This window comes from Herpailurus yagouaroundi, unplaced genomic scaffold (genome assembly GCF_014898765.1).
Source record: "Herpailurus yagouaroundi ecotype Mexico unplaced genomic scaffold, PumYag 440, whole genome shotgun sequence".
NCBI lineage: Eukaryota > Metazoa > Chordata > Mammalia > Carnivora > Felidae > Herpailurus > Herpailurus yagouaroundi.
This window is the reverse complement of record NW_024412657.1, coordinates 119416-134221: the sequence shown is the minus strand read 5'-3', so window position 1 is coordinate 134221 and position 14806 is coordinate 119416. Positions and strand designations below refer to the sequence as shown.

General features: G+C 68.8%; 1 protein-coding gene across 5 annotated transcripts in view; it reads right to left on the bottom strand.

The window, feature by feature from the left end:
* The window catches only part of KCNT1 (potassium sodium-activated channel subfamily T member 1), a 28136-nt gene extending 19980 nt beyond the window's left edge, over positions 1-8156 (bottom strand). The window contains exons 1-4 of one of the 5 annotated variants that reach the window (XM_040464334.1): positions 8002-8156; positions 3485-3564; positions 2861-2960; positions 671-727 (exon numbers count right to left, since the gene is read on the bottom strand). In XM_040464334.1, the coding sequence (XP_040320268.1) occupies positions 671-727; positions 2861-2960; positions 3485-3564; positions 8002-8003 (239 nt within the window). In that variant the 5' untranslated portion in view covers positions 8004-8156. The remainder of the gene's footprint in view (positions 1-670; positions 728-2860; positions 2961-3484; positions 3565-8001) is intronic. The other 4 variants (XM_040464335.1, XM_040464330.1, XM_040464332.1 and 1 more) reach the window with 4 other exon arrangements.
* Positions 8157-14806: the final 6650 nt, after the last annotated feature.

The window sequence follows — 14806 nt, the reverse complement described above, 5'->3', positions numbered from 1 at the left end:
GAGAGGTCCCTCAGGAAAGGAGGCCCCTTGGGAGGTCAGGGTGAGGCCAGGCCCAAAGCTGCGGGACGTGGGGCAGGGCTGCAGGCTCGGGAGGCACCCCCCCCCCCCCCCGCCCTGGACAGGCTCCCTGGGCAAGTGCGATGAGCCGCGGGGCCTCCCTTCCTCCCCAGTCCAGCCGGGGGTGGGGGGCTCCCGGGAGGTGAAGCAAATGGGGGCGGGGGCAGGGTCTGTTCAAACGCCGGTGCTCCTTCGGGTAACGGAAGGACCGGGGCCGTCTGTACAGACGAGCCGAGTGAGGCAGGAGGTGGCTGGGCCCCTGGGGACGCGTCCTAAACGCTGGGCCAGACGTCACGGTCATCCTGGGGTCACTTGCACCGCTTGACGGGGGCACCGCTCTCCTTGGTGCGAGTGCGAACAGGAGCGGTGACCCACTGGAGGGCCCTCCCTGCGGGCCCCTCCCCACCCGCCGTCAGTCCGCGGGCCCCCTCCCCACCCTCGGTCTGAGGGCTGAGCCAGGAGTTGGAGGGACGCTGAGTCAAGCCACTTGGGGCGACACCTGTAATTCTGAAAGGGTCCGCTGCTTCAGGTGCTCTGCGGGGACTGCCTAGCGCTGCCCACTGCGCGGGCCAAGGCCGGGCGTCCGGCCGGAGGGGCCGGGCCGGGAACTCACCAATTGATCTCGGAGGACGAGGCATTGAAGGTGTAGTTGTGCTTCGGGCAGCCCCAGCTGTGGAGAGACAGAGCTGGCCCAGCCCGGCCCCGGAAGAGACCCCGCCCACGGCTGCCGTGGGCTCAGGAGCCCGGTGGGCGGGCACCCGCTCCCCCACCCAGGGCCAAGTCCCCGCACCTCAGACAGGCGGCTGCGCTCCTACGGCCTGCCCCCACCCTGCACACCGCCGGGCAGGGTCCCAGGCGGGGAGGGGCGGACAGGCCGGGCGGGAGAGCACAGCACTCTGGGAGGGGAAAGGCAGAGCCGGGAAAGAGCTGGGGGTCCTGCCCCGTCTGGCGGCAGGTTGCCGGGGAGGGCCGTGCGAGGTCAGAGCGGACCCCGGGGCAATCGGTGCCTCCCGGAGGCCGGAGCCGCCGCAGACGAGGCTGGACGATGCCCTCGAGCCAGGGAGAGGGACAGCTGGGCTCCCACCCTGAGGTGCCGACTCCCAGGTGCACCCCAAGTCACCCCAGGAACGAGCCTCTCTCAGCCCGCCGGATGCCCAGCCTCTGGGAAGGGGGTAGGGGCAGACCTGTTCGTTCTGCCCAGCTGTAATGCCAGGGTCACGGACCGAGAGGATCCCAGTCTCACGGAGCCCCATGGTGACAGGTAGCTCCTTCCCACTCTTCTTCCAACTGACCCACTTCCCCGAGCCTTACTGGGGCTGTTATTGCAAACTCGCTGCCCACAGAAGTGGCCGGCTGTCCTCCCATCCACCCACCACCGTCCTCCAACCATCGACCCGTTACCCACCCGGCCACCGGCCCCCCATTCGTAACTCATCCAGCCACCGACCTGCCCATCGTTCTACCCAGCCACTCCCTCGTCTCATCCGGCCACTCGCCCTCCCACCCGCCCATCCACGTGCTAGGGACCGGCAATGACTCCTAGACCTGGTCCCTGTAGGGATGTGCAACCAGATGTCCCAGGAGCCTCTGGAAAGAGAAGGTGGGACGAAAGCGGTTTGAGGGTCAGTTAGGACCCCCAGTCTTCCTTCTCAAACCACCACGGCTGGGTCTGCACAGCCCCACCTGGGATGAAGACACGAGGGGCCCCAAGGGAGGGTCAAAGGGTGTCTGGCTTGGGCCCCCCCCGCCCCCCCGCCCCCCTGCTCCGCAGATTGCACTGTCCTCCGGCCCCAGCTTCCTTCCCAGCTCGGCCCCAGGAGTCAAGTGGCCACACTTCGCCCTCAGGGAAGAGGCGGGACGGATCCGCTCTGAGGACTGAGCCTGTCCCAGGTGACAGTGGTGACCAGGCTTTGCCTGTCCTGACCGATGGGACTTCAGCCTCTGAGTGCCCCACTCTTAGTGTGAGCAGAGCCCAAGTTGCTGGACGTTTGAAGAAACCCACCCAGTGTGAGCTCCCACCCAGGGAGAAGCAGAGACTGAGCCCAAGAGAAACACGTAAGAAAGGCAGGGTTAGAGACATCACCTCCGAAGAGGCGGGAAGCCAGAAGGAAGTCTCCGAAATTAAAGCGTGATGCAGAAGGACTGAGCCGGGGCCGGACGCAGCGCTAAGGAAGTCACCCGGGGGGGGGGGGGCACGAGAGGACAGATGGGCAGACGGCACTGTCCAGAACCACACAGCCGGGCACCGGAAGCCCAGAGACAGCGGAGGGGAGAAGAGTGGTCTCCAGCATGGGAGGGAAGGGGTCGTGCCAAGGCGTCGCGGAGGCTGCCGGACATGGGCACGGAGAAGAGACTGCAACGGCCTCCAGGGGAAGAGTGTGCTTCCCGCACGGGCGACCGGCAGGACCGGTGGCAGGAAGACCAGGCAGCAAGAGGGACCGACTCTACCGCGGTCAAGTCAGACCCGGAGGAGGCGGGCCGCGCGAGCTCTGTGCCAGCGAGGGGGGGACCCAGGAGGTGCGGGTGGCCCTGCCCGGCTTGCACCCCGCCCCTCCCCCGCTGAAGGCAGCGGAATGTCGCTCCCGCCCCGCTGGACACGCACAGCCGCAGTGCGCGGCCTGGGCACCTTTCTCCCCGAGCCAAGCCTGTCGGTCAGCGGGACCCTGAGTGGCATCCAGGGCCCGCTCTGCGGGGGTGGACACTGGGAAGGAAAGAGTCCCCGGGGGCTGGGCACACCCCCCCCCCCCACTGACCCCACCGGCCTCTGTCCCGGCAAGCTGCCCCCAGCCCCGCAGTCGCCCACCATCCGATCCCCAGGGCCGGGTCATCCAGCAGGACGCGGACGATGTACAGCAGGCAGGTAAGCAGCTTCAGGGAGAAGTTGAAAAGCCGGATCCTCAGGCCTGCGGGCGGGGGATGCAGGTCAGGGCTCCTGGGCCCCCGGGACATCCTGGGCTGCCCCCAAGGGTTAAGGGGTGCTCTGCACTGCGGGGGGAGACCCTCCACCCCATCCTGCCTTCCAGATGGGGTGCAGACCGCTCCCCACGCCACGCACTCCTTGGGACAGAAGGGGGGGGCCTGGGGGGCACACTGATGGGCTAGGGCCCGTGCCCCATCCTGCACCCCAGATGGGGTCCCAGGGAGCTAAGCTCCTGCTGGGAAGGCGGGGGAGCGGCGAAGGGTGGCAGGTGGCCAGAGGACCCTCCAGGGTGCAGGTAGGAGGGCTGGGCCCGCCTGGGAGGAGGCTGTGCCGGTGCCCTGGACGGCCACGGCCCAGCCCGGGGTCCAGCAGGGGAGCAGGGTCCCCGCACGTCCCGGGTCCCCGCTCCCACTGGAGGTAGGTGGCCTGAAGCCGAGGGGCCTCCCCCACCCCGTGCCCCGCGCCCACCAGCCTGTGCCCCCGCTCCTCCCGCAGGCCCCCACTCACTGGATCTCTGGTTTTTGATGAAAAACAACTTGAGCCGCTCCTTGAAGGTGTTCTCGTTGACGTAGAACTCCACCTGGACCCTGGGGGCAGGGGAGAGGGGCATGGGGGCTCTGGCCAGCGGGGGCTCGAGCAGGGAGACAAGCCCGAAGCCCAGGGCGGGACCGGCTTCTCCCACACCGCAGGAGCCAAGAGAGACCCGCGGAGACAGCAGGACCGGGAGGGCGACCCGGTGTCCGGCCAGCCCGCGTGGTCCCGGCAGACCCGCCCGCCAGCCCTTCCGAAGCCACGGGCACGGCTGGGGCCGGTCGGCTGCTACCTTCTGGGCACCAGAGGCGGACAGCCATGGGCCCTCAGTCTTGACCGTCACCGGCAGCCCGCTACCAGCATTAAACAGACCCTGATGGCCCTCAGCACAGGGCTCAAACACCAGTGTCCCCTAAGTAGGAGTGGAAGCCGATGGTCGGCTGCTCTGCCCGCTGGCCCCGGGGCTGTCCCCTGAGGCCCGCTGCAGCCTGCAAGAGGGTCGGGCACGTAGGCACCGGCCGTCAGGCCCGCCGTGGCCCCTCCAGCCCAGGCTGCTCTCCTTCCTCCAGGCTCGCCTGTGCCCCTGGCCAATCCCCAGGCACCCTGAGTCCTGCCCGGGCTCCCAGCCTCCCGGGGACCGGCCACGGCACACCCGGCGTGTCAGGGAAGGAGGCGGAGTCGGGAAGGGCCGTCGGGTCCCCGGGGGTAACACGGGGTCTGGGGCAACGGGCCACCGCCCAGCACCGCCCCAGCCTTGGACCCAGGCCCGCGGTGGCCGCTGTGCCCTGCGCGCCGGCCCGGTGGGGGCCCGGTGTCCCCCTAGGACGGAAACCCTGGCCTTGACGGCAGTAGGACAGGCGGAGCGCGGTCCTGGGGGTCCCACCTTCCGGCCATCGTGCCCCGGGGCAGGGGGCTCCGGCCCGCGGGCGGGAGGGCTGTGAATGGCCTCCGCCTGGCCGGGCTCCCCTGGGGGCAGAAACGAGCATTGCTCTGCCCCCCCACAGCTGAATGGGGTGCTCTGCCTGGGGCTGGCTGCGCCGTCTCCAAGCTGCGCGAGACGGCCCTCCTCCCCGCAGCCTGCCGTGGGCACAGGACAGTGTGACGGGGCGATGCCTCGGCGGGCCCTCGGCCGGGGCGCCGGCACCTTCCTGACCTGCTCCAGGCAGGGGACCTCCGCCTGGGCCACAGTGGGCTCCACTGGCCACGGCTCCCAGAGGAGGCCTGGGCGCCGTGGGCTCTTCCCCTCCCTTGGGTTCTGGTGCAGGGAGGGTCACACGGCCACAGCCTGGACCCCCGGAGCCAGAGAGGCAGGACGGGCCTCCCACAGACCACAGCCAGTGTGCCCACGGCACCCCATCACATCCCAGCACACCCCCGGTGCCCCGTGGCACCCCACTGTACCCCCAGCAGACCCCCACACTCCCTGTACCGCATGGCACCCCCCCACTCCCCCAGCACACCCCTGTACCCCACCGCACCCCAGCGCAGACCCCTTTCCTCTCTCTCCTCGGAGCCCTCTCCCTGCCTTCCCGGCTTACTCCTCAAGCCCTGAATCCCACCCTTCTCTGTAGGCGCCGCCTGGAGCTGTGTCGGGGGCTCCTGAGGGCCTCTGGGGAGTTGGTCCAACAAGCCTGGCTGGGCCCGGGCCCCGGTGAGGTCAGCTCAGGGGGGCAGATGGACGCAAGTCAGTGAGCCCGAGGGAAGAGCACCCAGCCCGGGAACAGCCCTCCCCGACACCCTCCGGCCCCATCGAAGCAAAGCCTCCACAGAGGGGTCTCCCCACCCCACCCGGGCCACCCGCTCAGGCCGCTTCCCTGACGGGGCCCTTATCTGGCCAGCGAGGCCCCGCCCTGCTCCTCCCTCCTGAGCCTCCCAGGGCACCAACCATGCGGCCTCCTTGTCCCCACCCCCCTCTGGGCGACCCCCCCCCCCGCCAGACTCCTCAGCTGCCCCCATCTCAACTCTGAATGCGGGACGCCCTAGGGCTGATCACGGGCCCCCCTCGACACCCGCCTGGCCCGCTTGCGCGAGGTGACCTCTAAACCCCAGCCCTGCTCTGAGCCCCCGGCTGCCCTCCGACGTTGCCCTTTGGGGTACCCTCCCCAGACCAAGCCGGAGCCGGAGGCGCTCCCTCTCCCCACGTTGGACCTCACGCTCTATGCGGCTGAGAGCCCCGCTCCACTCCCCCCGGGTCCCCTGCCTATCCTTGCTGGACAGCTAGACGCCAGCAGGTGAGACGAAGCAGGAAGCCGGAGTCCCTGGCTCCTTCCTGTGGTCTCTGTTGGCAAAAGAGAGCGACCCCCGGCTCCTTCCCCGGGGACCCCCGACCTGACCCAACCTCGCCCCTGCCCCCGCTTGCCAACGGCCCCTGGCCGCACGTAGAGCATCCTGACGCCCCTGCCCAGGCCCAAGGGGTCAGGCCTGCTGACCTGGGACTGGTCGGGCCTGGACACTTTTGCTTCCGGGTCACCCGGCCCCTTCCCAGCTCCCCAGAAACGGAACCCCGGTCGCTTCTCAGCCAGCCCTTGTCCCCCGGGGTCAGCTGCAGACACCCATCGGGACAGCCCCCCAAGGCGGTCAGCGGCGGGGGCCCGCGGAGGGAGAGGGCTGGTGAAGGAGACGCCGTGGGCTGGCGGACGTGGCCGCGTGAATCGAGCCTCGTGAAGCCTCTCTCACTCTTAATTTTTCATGAGCTGTGGCTGCCCACTTCTGACACCACCACAGACAGCAGGTTACGAGCTGTCCATGTAGCCTGAAGTACGGTCGAGGCGACAAGCGTAATTAGACCCCCACGGGGCGCTGGGCCGACGCAGGAGGAAACCTTGGAGGGCTTCCGGACCCCCGCGGCCCCGAGGTTCGCAGCACAGCCTGGGCCCGGTTGAAGGACACTCTCGGCTCAGCAAGCTCACGGGAAGAAGCAGGTGGGCCCCGGGGTCACGGACGGGTCTGGCCAGACAGACAGAAGCCCTGTGCCTCCCCTGCCCGGCTGCTCCGTGGCCCCTGTACCCGTCCGAGCCCCGGTCTCCTCACCTGGGGGGGGGGGGTGCGGGCAGTGACAGGAAAGGCCCACCACCGGTGTCTGGAGGGTGGCAGATGGGGGGGGGCTTTGGCTCTGGGGAGAGTTAGCCTGTCCCTCTGCATCTGACCCTCAACCTCTCAAGTCTGCTAAGTGCCTGCACCCGAAGGAGGATTAAGTGAGAGGCCGCCGCGATGCGTGGCCCAGGGCCTGGCACCCATCAGCTCAGCTGGTGCCCGTGGTCTCCTTCTAGGTCCCGACCATGGCCGGCTCTGTCGCTCCCATCTCCCAGAAAGGACGGGCCCCCGGGCCACAAATCCACCTGGCTGATGCCCTTCACGGGCAGGGGGCAGGGTGGGACCCTGGTCCAGCCGTGGCTCGAGGCCCTGCGTGGGGTGCGTGACCAAGCTCACGGAAGCCACTCTGGGGAGTGAGGGAAGGGCTGAGCGGGAAGCCCCGCGAGCCGGGGGAGGGGTCCTGAGAACACACGGTGTGGTGGCCCCGGAGCTCGGCCTCAACATCGAGCTGCCCCAGACCCCACGGTGGAGGCCAAGGGTCTACTCCCCTCCCCCCCGTCGGTGTCCGTGCTCCTTCGTGCACTCGGTCCGAGGCCCCCTGCCGCCAGGGGCCCAGGAAGAAGGTCTAAAGCCAGGGTGCCCCAAGGGCGTGGTCTCGGGGCCCAGAGCCTGAGGGGAGCCTGGGACTCAGAAAGCCCTGGGTGTAACCCCCGGGGTCAGGCCGTGGGTCCCGGGGACTGGGCAGGCCCCACCTGGGCCCCACCCCAGGCTCCTCTGTCCTCGGAGGTTGCCAGCTCTCAGGCTGGTGAGGACAGGGGTCCAGACCGAACAGACAAAAGGGCCTTCTTGCCGAGCCCTGCCCTGGAGCCCCTCGGAGGGCTCCAGCCAGACTCATCCCAACACGTATGGAAAATAAGGCCTGCCAAGGCCCAAGGCTGGCCCAGGGGGTCGGAGGCATCGGGGGCTTGGGGCTCTGCACGGGACCAGGGCCTCTCGAATGTCTGGGGTGGAAGGGTCAGCCCCCGGCTGCCTCTGCCCCATCCCCACGAGGCTTGTGTTTGAGTGGGCCCAGGCCGACCGCCTGCCTGTGCCAGGGCCTTGTCCACGCTGGAGGGGACCCACAGAGTCCCCCTTGTGCCGGCAAAGCAGCTCCAACCTCCCCAACCGGAAACCGGGACAGGACGTGCCAGGCGAGGGTGGCCGCCCTGGGGCGAGCCGGGCAGGCGGACTCTGGGCTGCACATCTGCCTTCTGACCGGCAGGCTGACCCGGAGGCCAACGGGCAGGCAGGCCCGGGGAGCAGGCCTTCCAGAGAATCCTGGCAGGCGGTCCCGGCACAGATGGCCTGTGCCAATAAGCTCCGTAGGCAGAGTCAAGAGGGCGGTGGCGGGGAGGGTGGCCGGACGCTAAGCACACAGCACGGCAGGCTGGCCCGCCGGGCCACGACAGCCGTGCACTCACATGGGGCCGGGGTCCCACTGTCTGCTTCCCTCCGCGTGTCGCCGTGTGGCTCGCTCCCTCCACACAGGAACCCGCAGACTGACGCGCGAGAGAAAGGGCAGGGCCCCGGCCTAACTGCCAACCCCGAGGCCGGCTATTCCGAGCAAGGGCAGAGCCTATGACCAGCCCAGGGATCCAGCCCAGGACAGACATGTGGCCTGCTCCACCCCCCCCACGCACTGGCACTTCCTGTAGGTGTGCGGGCAGAGGGCCGGGCTTGGGGGCAGAGGACGGGCAGGGGTGTCTGCTGAGTAGTGAGGCACCAGGGGTGGGGGGTGGGGTAGGGCTGAAGGCTGCGCTGTCCCCACCACTCCCAGCCCCAGGCTCGCAGACTCGCCCATGGGGGGCTGGTGGCCGTGTGGGCAAAGATGGCTGTGGGGGACATCCCTCCAGGCACCACGACCCTCCTGCGGGGTGGCGGGGCTCTGGATCCACCAGGGCTGAAAGGCTTTCTTCTAGCTCTTGCCCAGTGCCACAGGCCACCTCCTGCAGGCCACCTGCTGCCCCAGGGTGGCCCGCTGCCAGGGACATCCCGTGTCGGGAACCCGGAGGGGCAGAGCAGGCTGGGGGACCGAGGAAAGGCACGGTGGCCAGTGGCTTCTCCGACGGACAGGTGACCCCAGCCCGCGTGTCCCCCATGAGGCGGCCCCACCTGGGACCTCCTGCACACATGTTGGAGAGAACCTCGGCTGGGCCGGGGGCCTGGGAGAGCCTCTTGGGGCCTTGGTGGGCACGGAGCGTCTGCTCTACCAGTGACAATGCTGGGGTGGCCGCAAATCGTCCGTTTCCCCCTGGGAAGCCCGAGGTGCCCCAGAGAGCCCTGTGGGTGCTGGAGGGGCCCTCCGCCCCACCACCACCGTAGCGCAGGGGGCTGGGCTGGGGAGCCAGAGGCCCGGGACTGTGGCCCAGCCCCCCCCCCCCCCCCGGCTCCCACACACCTGCCGGGGTAATCACAGGCTCGGGTCACAGGCTGTGGCGGGGACGAGTGTCAGCAGCAGCTGGAAGCTGAGTGAGCGGCGGCTGTCGCCGCTGACAATGGTAATTAATGATATCGGGTCCCACTTAGTGGCCACGCTGAATGCCCAGGGCTTGGACAGGATGTGGCCGCTCCGAGGAGGATGTTGGTCTCCCCAGCCTCAAAGCCACCGTCCACTTGACCTGGATCTTAACGGAAGCCAGGACGTGCCTGGGGCCTAGGCTGAGGGGGGGAGGGTCCCAGCAGTCATCTGCATGCCTGTCCCCACACACGCAAATGGTGGGGGTCCCCGTTCCCGCTGGGCACCCCTGAGGGCTGTGGGTGTCCGCCTCTGGATGGCCCTGTTTGCTAGTCCAGGGCTCCTCCCCAGAGGACCGCCCACTGTCCCATCCCCGGCCTCAGCTCCACCCCCAGCAGCAGCACCTGATGGCACGGGGCGGCGGTGGCCAGGGCTGGCTCGTGCCCGGTCCCTCCTGGCTGCAGGGCAGACTGGACTCTGAGCCCCCTCCTCCCAGGGTCTGCTGGGGGTGGGAGGCCACTTGTCTTTCCCTGCTGCGGCCCCCTCCCTGCAAGCACTTACTGAGACAGAGAGGAGTCCAGGCTGAAATCTTCCACATGAAGCCTGGGGACAGACACGGGTGGTCACATCAACATGGAAGACGGATGGACGGAGGGCTTGGGCTCCTGGACCAGGTGGGGGCACAGACACTCAAGGAAGCTCCAGGCAGGGTCCGAGGGAAGCGGCGGGGTCTGCGGGGGGGGCACCCCTGGGCACACCCCCAGACCCGCGGAGCCCCCAGGCAGGCGGAGGTGCCCACGGGAGGCGCTTACTGGGCCTGGCCCCCTCGGCACCCCAGAAAGCAGCACAGCGCCCGCAGCACATGCACCCCCTGCCCAGGCCAGACGGCACACAAGGCCAAGGCCACAGACGCCCGCCTCCAGCACAAGGACTAAGCAAGAGTCAGTCTATCCGGCGCGCGGTCACTGTCCCTGCTCCTGCCAAGCCCGCCCCAGGCACCGCGACCCCAGCTCCAGGGAAGGGCACCATCAGCCCCACTTTATACCCAGGAAGCTGATGTGGCGAGAGGCGGTTCCCACACAAGGCCACAGGGCGGACGCAACAGCCAGGGCTCCCTCCTTGGCAAGTCTGGCTGCCTCCTCTCTGCTCCCCTGCTTTCTACGGGCCCGGCCACAGAGCCCAGCAGCCCCGTACCCTGGCTTCCCAGGGAGAGGACAGGCCGAGGCAGGGAGCTGAGGCTTCCTGGGGGGTGCCCGGGTGCACCCCTCCACCGGGCCAGCAATCACACACCTGCTACCCTTTGGGCAGCCTGCCCTGGGATTCTCCCAGATTGGCCACAAGAGCTGACGCCATGATGGCTGGGCCTGGGCTGGTGGCAGCTGGGGTCCGGGCTGGAGGGGACACTGGGGTGGGGGGGTGGTGGCTGGTGGCAGCTTTGGGCCTGGGCTGGAGGGGAGGCCGGCAGGGGGGTGGTGCTGGTGGCAGCTGGGGCTCTGAGGACTGGCCCCTGGGGGCTCTGGAGGGGTGTGCGTTTGCGTGTAGATGCAGAAAGTATTTGCTGATGACGTACCCATCTGGTGCACAGAGGACTTCAGGGAGCCTCTCTTAACCCTCGATGCTGCCATGTTCCAGAAGAGGATGTGAACGTTCGGGGAAGACCACTGCCTTCCAGAGGCCACGGCAGGCAGGAAGGAGCTGGCCTGCAGGGCTGGGCCAGCCCCTCACACGGGCCGGGTCATCCGCACACGGCCGCCCGCCGCCCGTGCAGGGCCCTCCGGGTGGGCAGGCCCCCCTCCGAGTGCCCCGGTCTACAGCCCCTCGTGCCTGGGACGGCACAGTGGGGCTGCGGGGAGGTCCCGGGACGATGAGGGACTGGAGGGGGCGTGCTCAGGGGCCGGGCTCCGCAAGGAGCAAGGGAGGCCAGGGCTCTGCCGGGAGCTTCTGGCAGATTCTACATGTTTGTCCACCTCAGGTTTCCTGTCCTGGCCCCGGTGCCGCCCCGAGCTCTGAGTTGGGGCGACAGCTGCACGGAGAGGGGTGGGGAGGAGGGGGCTGGGCAGGAGCCTGGCAAGGCCCAGGCTGTTGCAGTGGGGCTGTGGCGGTGGAGCTCAAGGAGGGTGGGTGAGGAGAGTGGCCGGGTTCCTGGAGGACCACGGGGGCCACCTAAAGGGGAGGGGGGTGAGCGGGCCTGTGGGGAAGGGGCTCCGCCTACTGCCTTTGGCTGTGGCAAGCCTGGGGTCACGGCAGACGCGCGGGACTCTGGGAAGGACAGCAGGAGAGCAGGACCACACTGGAGCCCCAAGGACCCCGAGGTGTGGAGCTGCACGCTGGGCCCCGCGCCCCCGGCGGGCCGCCCCCCCCCCCCGGGGGGGGGGGGGCGGGCGTGGGTGCGCAAGGGGGCCAGCGGAGCAAAGTGGCCGCCGCCGAAAGGTGTTTCCTGCCGTCCTCGCTCCCTTTCCTGCCTCGGCCCCCGAGTTCACAGAAGCTCCCGGGACCCTGCACGCAGAGGTGCGCCCTGCCCCTCCACACCCGTCGTCAGGGGACAGGGCCACAGGCAGGAGGGACACGCTGCCCCCAGGGGCCACTCGACGCAGCCCGGAACTGGGGCTCACCGGGGTTCCAATCCCCCCCTCCAGGCACTGCCTCCAGCTGTTCCGGCCCCGCCTCCCCAGGCCCCGCCCCACGGCCCCGCCCCTCCAGGGGCTTCCCGAGGAGCCCCTCAGCGGGAGTTTCCCCTTCTACTCCCCAAACCCTGCCTGTCAGCCCACCTCTGAGTGAGGCCCCTCCGCGGATGTCCCCTGCCCTGAAGCTACCAATGGCGGGGCACCGGCCTCATCTGGTCGCAGCGACTCCTCCCCCGCCCAGGCCCTCCTCCTGGCCCCCCTCTTCCCCAGGACTCTCTGTCTGTCCCGGGGACACAGTGGCCTCTGCCCACAGCCTCAAGCAGGAGCTCAGAGTTCCATCCTGGCCTCTGGCCTGCTGCCCTCTCCTCCCCTCCGGGCATCCACACCGACGGGAGCGTCCCACTGGCCAGCCTGGCTGTGCCTCCGGGTACCCCAAGCAGCCGCCCGCAGTGCTCCCCACACCCCGCCACCACTCCCCACCACTCCCAGACCCCTGGGTTCTGCCTCCTAGATCTTTCTGCAGTCTTCCCGTGCCCTCCAGGCCACCCACTCAGATGTCCCTTCCGAGGATACACCGGTGAGCCCCTCACCTGGTGCAGAACCCAAACCTGGCGGGGGGTAGGAGAAGGGGCGGGAGGGAGGTGCCCAGCAATCAGCCCCTTCCTCTCCAGCCCTGTCTGTCCGTCCAGGCTGGCACACCAAACATAGAGCCGCACCTGGGAAGGGCAAAGGCCCCCCAGCCCTGGGCTTTTTGGGGTCAGGAAGGGGCCCCAGCACAGCCCCGACCCACGGGGAGAGTCCACTGGACCCCTTGCTCAAAGGTTCTTGAACGATGGTCTTCAACACTCCTGCTCCAGGTTGTGATTTCTAAGCCTTGCCCCTCCCCTTCCTGGCCCCACAAGACATGGGGGAGGGGAAGGAGGAGACCCATGAGCTCAGAGCCCAGGGCGCTCGGGGCTGGCCGGCGTGGGGGAGGGACCCGTGCTGGCCCACCCAGAATCCACGCCACTGGGGTGCACTGTGTTGGGTGGGGGCCTTGAGCCCTGGCGCTGGGAGCAGGCACCTCCCGGTGCCTTGCTGCCTCCCCAGCTGTCGTGGGCCACCCTGGGGAAGGCCAGTGCCTCGTGGTCCAGGAGCGCTGATCCTGGCTGGCCCCAGAAGGGGGCCCGGCATGCAGATGGGGCCAGCTTCAGGAGCTCTGGCCACTGGCTCCCTCTGACAGAAGGTCCCCGTCACCCCGCCCTGGTTGTGCAGGACCCTCCGTCAGATCTGAGTTTCCAAGGAGCAAAAACCCTGTATGCCTTCCTCTGCTTAGGAACCTGCTGTGGCTCTCTACTGCTCCTGCCCAGAATAAACTCCATGGTGTGCATCTAGCATTTGAGGATACGGGGCTGCAGGGCTCCAGGCCCTAACACCACGGGCCAGCTGCGCAGCTATAGACAGTTCCCCCTTCTCTGCTCTGCACAAGGAGGCTGATACCTGTACCTCAGGGGCTGCTGGGGATAGAGCGAGGCCACCCGTATAAGGGTCAGCACAGAACTGGGGGCAGAAGAGTGCGGGGAGGGGAGAGGACTTCCTGGAAGAGGTGGCCTTGCCATCTCAGTTCCCATTCTGCACTGCAGGCTCAGATGCAGGCTGGGCAGGACCTGCCTCTGCACCCCCGCAGGAACAGGAACAGCAAGGGGAACCGATCTCTTGCAGCGGCTGGACTGGCTGTAACCAGAGCTTCCGGAGCCACTGCCCCCTGCGGCGCAGGAGGAGGATGGAAAGCAGAGGACTCTGTCCTCAGGGCCTTGGCCGGCACTTGCTGCCTTCCCGCCCAGGCTGCCCATTAGCTGCTCCAGCGCCTCTCAGAGGCACTTAATCTCCAGCCTTAGCAGTCCGCTCTGGCAAATGGGAATAACCACCGGGCATCAGCTTTCCACCAGGGGTGCTCGAAGGAGCCAGAAACAGGGTGTGAGGGCAGGAGGGGCCTGGGTAGCCTGTGGCCAGAGGGGAGGGGCAGGGGAGAGGCTCCCGAGACACCCCTCATCCTACCATCTGCCGGGCCGAGAGTCCCTGCCAACCTCGGCCCCAACTCTGATGAGGCATCGCACCCTCCCCAGGCTTTGGCCCTGGCTGTGGCCTCTGCCTGGAGGGCCCCTGCCCATCTTCCTGTGCCCCTCCCCGTAGGGCCAGCGGCCCTGGAAGCTCCCACTCGCCTCACCCCGGCCCAGCCTGCACCTCTCTGCCAGGCACAGGTTTCTGTGCCCACGACGTGTGCCCACACCCAGGGCGGATCTGATTCATCTCCGTTTCCCCCGCAGCATCTACAAGGGTTCCCTGCACAGAGAAGGTGCTGGCTAAATACTGCTGCTGGCTAAGGACTAGTGCCGCAGACAGAGCCTCAGTGTCCTCATCCGTGAAATGGGGGTGCCGCGTCCAGCCCTGCGCTCAGCGGAGCTGGAGAAGGGCTGGTGAGGCCCCCTTCCCCAGGCGGGCCCCTCCCCAGGAAATTGGACTGCCGCACCCTGGTTGCCACCGGCTTCAGGCACTAGCCCCCCAGGGAGCCTCACACCTGCGTCCCAGCTCCAATCTGCTATGCAGCCTTCAGCCAGCACCCCCCCCCAGCCTCATGCTGCCCACTTCTGAAGTGGGGACTCGGATATTGGCCTCACCTCCCCACAAGCGGCGGCTGGAACCCACTGGAGTGTGGGCTCAGTGGGAGAGGGCCGGGCAGGGGTCCCCGAGCCACCTGGCCGGGCGCCTCGGTCGTCGTCCCTGCTTCCCTCCGGTCTTACCTGCAGGCCCACCGAACCAGCCTCTAAGAGCAGGAGGGAGGGGGAGAGCACAGGCTCCCAGAGGCCGGTTGATAGCACAGCGGGTGGTCCTTGCGCCTGGGTGAGGGGTCGGAGGGGGAGAACCCGGCCGTCCCCGCCCCCTTCCCGGGGCTGCGGGCGACGCGGCAGGTGCAGCCGAGCGGAGCCGGTGCGGGAGGCGAGCGGCAGAGAAGCAGAGCCCCTCCCGGCGGTTACGCGGGGTCCCCCAGGCGCGCGCCCCTACCTCTGGCCCACATCGCTGCCCACGGAGCCCCCGCCGCGGGCCGGCAGCAGCGGGCTGAGCCCGTGCGGCTCCTCGGGCGCCGAGGCGCCGGCCGGGGCGCCCCCC